At 63.9% G+C, this 5,016-nt stretch overlaps 1 protein-coding gene across 1 annotated transcript; it reads right to left on the bottom strand.

The window, feature by feature from the left end:
- Window positions 1-466: 466 nt before the first annotated feature.
- Window positions 467-4,456, bottom strand: LOC111148751 (retrotransposon Gag like 1). Its single transcript, XM_022505540.1, has one exon. It carries the CDS (start codon window positions 4,454-4,456, stop codon window positions 467-469), a length of 3,990 nt encoding a protein of 1,329 aa, XP_022361248.1.
- Window positions 4,457-5,016: the final 560 nt, after the last annotated feature.

A 5,016-nucleotide genomic window follows, 5' to 3' on the forward strand; every position in this document is an offset into this window, starting at 1 on the left:
GGAGCACCCGAGGTCAGTGTCCCAGGATGGCACGTGGTGGCCACTCGTCACTCCGGGTGGGTGGGGAGGGTGGGTCCCCGGCACCTGCGTGCTTGGCTGCGTCTGCTCTGCCTGATTCTTCACCTGGCCTTGGGGCATGGGGTCATCTCCCGCTCACCACTGCGCTCTCCCTCGTGGATCTCACTCCCAGCTGCAAGCCTGGGACCTGGGCAGTTAAGACGGGACTGTGGTTGTGTAGCCCTGAGCTGGCTCTGGGTCGCTGATGGTTGGACAGTCCATTGTTAGCACAGATGATGTTGCTGGTTGATGAGTTGAAGAAATTTTGCCCTTCACAAGTGGGTTCCCCTTGGGTTGGGAGTGGCAGGAAGGGGGGCCGCGAGGTCTGAGCGAAGCGGGCTGAGGCACGGGGAGGCAGGAAGGAGAGGCCGAGGTGGGTCTGGGGGGCAGAGGAGAGCGCGGAGGCGCCTCATGGGTGACTCGCCTCGTCCTTGCCGCCGCGGGGCAGCTCTTGCAGCCTGGGTTCGGCGGCGGGGGCCGGGGGCACGCGGGCGTAGACGGCGGTCAGAAAGCCGATCAGGGCCCTGGCGGCCAGCTCCTGGGAGACGGGGTCGGCCCGGCCGGCGCTCTCGCGCCCGCGGGGCGGGTGTCGGCTCAGGAAGGCCAGGACATCGGAGGGCTCGGGGAGGCCCTGGCGGGGCAGCAGGGCCGCCAGCACGTCGCTGTCCCGCTCGTCCTGCGAGGTGTCTTGCAGGCCGTCGTGCAGGCCGCGCTGACGGCAACGTTGCAGGTCGCCTTGCAGGGCTCCTTGCAAGACGACATCGTCATCCGCCACGACGTGCAGCTCCTGGGGGCGGGCTCCCCGCGGGGGGGTGCGGGCCGCGTCCAGGTGGCCCACGCGGACGCCGAAGAAGTCGCACAGCAGCAGCCAGAAGCCGGGGCTCAGCTGCAGGCCCCGGCGGCTCAGGGGCAGCAGCGCGCGTCGCTGCGCACAGCCTGGGTACGGGAGCAGCGCGGCCAGCTCGTGCGCCGGGACGGCGCTGGGGCCCGCAGGCGGGGGCGCCGGGGCGAGGAGCTGCGCCAGGGCGGCGGCCAGGCCGCTGCCAGGGACGCGGAGCGCGGGCGCTTGGCCGAGGCGCAGCCAGCGTCGGGGCGGGGCGCGGGCGCGCACGGGCGGCGCCAGACGCCGCTTGAGCTTGAGCAGCACGAGGAGCGCGGCCACGGCCAGGGTGTCCTTCCAGAACAGGAGGCCGCGGAAGAAGTGCAGGACCACCGCTCGGATCTGGGCCACGCTGACGTGGGCCAGGACGCTGTGCAGGATTTGGTCGATGGGGATCCGAGCCAGGAACTCCTGCTGGAGGTTCCGCCTGCTCGGCGGGCCCTGGGCGGGGGCGTCCTCCGCCTCCTCGTCCTCTGCGGAGTCCAGGGACCGAGCCCCCGGGGACCCTCCCGGGCTGAAGGGCGACCTGGTGCGGGCGGCAGCGCGGCGACGCGAAGCCCCGCGGCCCAGGTTTCTCGGGGGCGGCAGGCGGCGGCCGCTGTCCTGGGCCGGCGGCTCCATGACGTCGAAGTTGAAGTGGGAGAAGAAGAAGACCCAATGCCCGGGGAGAAGTACGGTGAGCCTGTCATTATTCAGAGAGGCTAGATCCTCTGTGTTGAGAAGGATCATGATGGGCTCCTCGGTGTTCTCCAGGTAGCGGCACCACACCGTGAAGGCAGCCCTTATTGGAAGAATCTTCATCTCCAGTTGAGAGTAGGCGGTTTCGATAGGCGAGATACTGCGGGAGTAGAAAGCGCAGGACACCCTCCTGCCGGTCTGGTCGTCTCTCTGGCTCAGGGACGCGTGCAGAGCCGTCTTGGTGACGCCCGTCTCCAAGTAGAAGGGGTTCTGCGGCTTGGGGTGGTGCAGGAGGGGCGCCCTGCGGACAGCCCGCTTCAGGCAGTCGAAGGCCCCCTGCTCGTCGTCCCCCCAGGAGAAGGCGGGCTCGGTGAGCAGCAAGCGCGCGAGGGGCTCTATGATGATGTGGAAGCGCTCCACGAAGTGCTGGTAGGGCAGGACGAACTCAATCAGGTGTCGCAGGGACTTCTTGGAGCCCGGGGTGGGGTAGCCCGTCACGGTGTTCACGATGCTTTTGTTGAGCCTCACCCCTTTGGGCGTTATGACGAATCCCAGGAACTCGACGGTGTGCCGGTGGAACTGGCTCCGGTCCAGCGAGCAGTAGACGTGGTGGTGTCGGAAGCGGACCAGGACTTGCCGCACGTGTTGGAAGTGCTCTTCCTGGCTCATGGAGTAGACCAGGACGTCCCGGCCGTAGGAGAGCACAAAGTAGCCGAGCATGTCCTTTAGGATAAAGTGGAGCACGTTCTGAGGGATGGTCGGGTCTGAGGATAGCGGGAAGGGCCGGTAGCTCTTCATCTCTTGGGGCTCAAACCCGAATGCTGCTTTCCATACATCCTCTGCTTGGTTTATGTTCATGCCCTCCTCCACGACGGTCCCCCGCAGCTCCAGCTTTGTGAACCACGTAGCCCCGTGTAACTGGTCGAATAGTTCTGGGATCACCTGTACGTAGTCCTGTCTGTTGGTCAGCATGCTGTCTGGGTTCCAGCTTTCGTCCCGCGGCCTGGCGCTGTTTTGCATCCCGGCACCCACAGGTTCCCACGGCGCGATGGAGGGACACTCGTAGAAGGTCTCGCTGTGATCACTGTCTCCAGCCTGCTGAAGCTCAGAGGGCTCTGATTCAGAAAGATCATCGGATCCGTCTGAGCTTGGCTGGTCGGAAGTCTCATCATCTGCTTCCTTCGGGTTAAACACGTCGGCCAGGTCGGAGTACAGGGGCGGCAGTCCGGGCAGCAGGCTGATGGCATGTCTTTCTAGCGCGATGCATGGTGGGGGCGGGCGGAAGCACTTCTGCAGGCAGTAGGGAGAGTGGAAGGTGCAGCGGCCTTGGATCCAGTCGACCTCGGGGGTGTGGAGCCGGAGCCAGTCGATGCCGAGTATGACGGAGAAGTTGGGGGATGGGACGATGTCGAATTCGATGGACTCCTGGTGGTTCTGATGGATGCACACCAGGGGCTCTGTGTAGAGCCAGACAGGTTCGTTGCCGATCAGCGAGCCGTCTACGCCTTGGACCATCTTCGGGTGGGGCTTCTCGTAGAGCTCCACGTAGTGCTCCTGGGCAAACTTCTCATCCATGAAGCTGCCGCCCGCCCCTGAGTCCACCAGGGCCTGGACCGCGACACTGTGGTAGGGATTCACCCTGACCAGGAGCAGCAGGTAGAGGTGGTCGCGGTTGATGGGGGGCCGGGCTTGGCATGGCAGCCAGCTGCTGACCATCCATCTCTCCGGGGCAGGTGAGTCGATCCAGGTCAGGTTCCGTGGGCGGGCCTCTGGGGGCAGCCTGAGCATGGCCCTTCTCTCCGCCAGCTTCTCCTCTATCTGCAGGACGAGCACGATCAGGCTGTCCAGCGAGTCGGGCTGCGGGACCCGGAACAGGTAGTGCCTGATCTCCTCGTTGAGCCCCTGGCACAGGTGAGCCTGCAGGACCTCGTCCGACCAGCCCAAGGTGGGTACCAGGCCCTGGAACTCATTGATGTACTCGATGGCGGGGCGGCTCCCCTGCCTGATGTTGAACATGGCGTCTTCGGCCACACGCAGCGCCTGTCGGTACTCGAACATACCTGACATGGCCTCCAGGAAGGCCGGGAAGTCGTCAATCAGGGGGCTGTCTTCCTCCACCAGGGCCTCGGCCCATTCTAAGGCCATGCCCGAGAGGTGGCACATGACGTACCCCACTCGCAGGCGGTCGTTGTAGAACATGCGTGGGTAGCTTTGCAGGATTAGCTGGCAGAGCACAATGAACTCGTGGTATTCTCTGCGGTCGCCAGAGAATTTGGATGGGACTGGCAGTCGGCCCGCACTGATCCCCTCCATCAAGATCTCTTCTGCTACTCTTTGTTGCTCTCTGAGGTCTTGCATGCGGAGGTACAAAGAGATGATGGATCTCACCGTGGCCATGATCTCCGAAGTCTCGGAATCCTCTTCGGGGCTCTCCTCCTCTTCCACGTTGGCCAGGTCAGTGTCATTGACTTCTTGGTCTTGGGCTCCCCAGGGGTTGACAGATGCTTCTTCCATTCCGCCAGGTGCCTCACCGATCGGATCCCCCACTTCCTGATGTGCAGCGTTGCGTGACTCCTCCAGGTCTTGGAGTAGGTCATTGGGTGGATCCTTTATTTCCCTATGTGGGCCACTGGATGGCTCCTCCATGTCTTGGCGGAGATCAATGGGCAGCTCTTTCCTTTCCTGGGCGGGGCTGCTGGCCGCCCCCGCCGCCTCCTGCGCGCCGCTGCCTGGCGTTCCCACGGTGGTGTTGGATGAGCCCTCGGAGGACTCCATTTGTTTTGATGATGGATTCTTACGCTCCATCATCGTCTCAAATGAGTCTTCAGAGGGTTCTATCATTTCGTCGGATGAAAAGGAGTGTTCTCTGAAGACTGGTAAGGTCGTGACGCGTCCGGTCAGCGACTAGGACCACAGAGGTCAGAACCTGGGGGTGGGGAGGACGGGTGGGGAGGAAAGACAGCTGTTTAGGGAGTCACGAGGTCAAGGTTTAGTTTCTCTGGGACAAATCAGATGCCCGGCTCACCAGAACGGAGGGGAACTGGGGAGAGCTTCCCTCGCCCAGCTTAGAACATCACTCTACCTCTGACCTTCTCCCTGTTCTCTCAGGCTCGCTCGGCCCGTCTGGCTTGCCTGCTTCCCCCACAGCTGTGAGAAATTCACAGCCCGTAAATTCTGTGCAGCCACGGGCCCAGAGCAGCCGCTGTGGCAGACCGGCAGCTGGCAGGAGGCGCTGGCCAGTTCTTCTCCCCCTGGCACCCGTGCCTGGTCAGCGGGTCACCCCAAAGTCACCGAGGTCATATGCCAGTGCCATCCAGAGTTGTCCCTGGTGGGCAGGGTGCCCTGGAGCCAGCCTGGCCCCCCCACCCCCCGTTGTGAAGTGGGAATCTCTAGCAGATGCC

The sequence above is a fragment of the Enhydra lutris genome, unplaced genomic scaffold, assembly GCF_002288905.1.
Source record: "Enhydra lutris kenyoni isolate GAN:26980312 unplaced genomic scaffold, ASM228890v2 scaffoldscaffold20, whole genome shotgun sequence".
NCBI classification, from domain to species: Eukaryota; Metazoa; Chordata; class Mammalia; order Carnivora; family Mustelidae; genus Enhydra; species Enhydra lutris.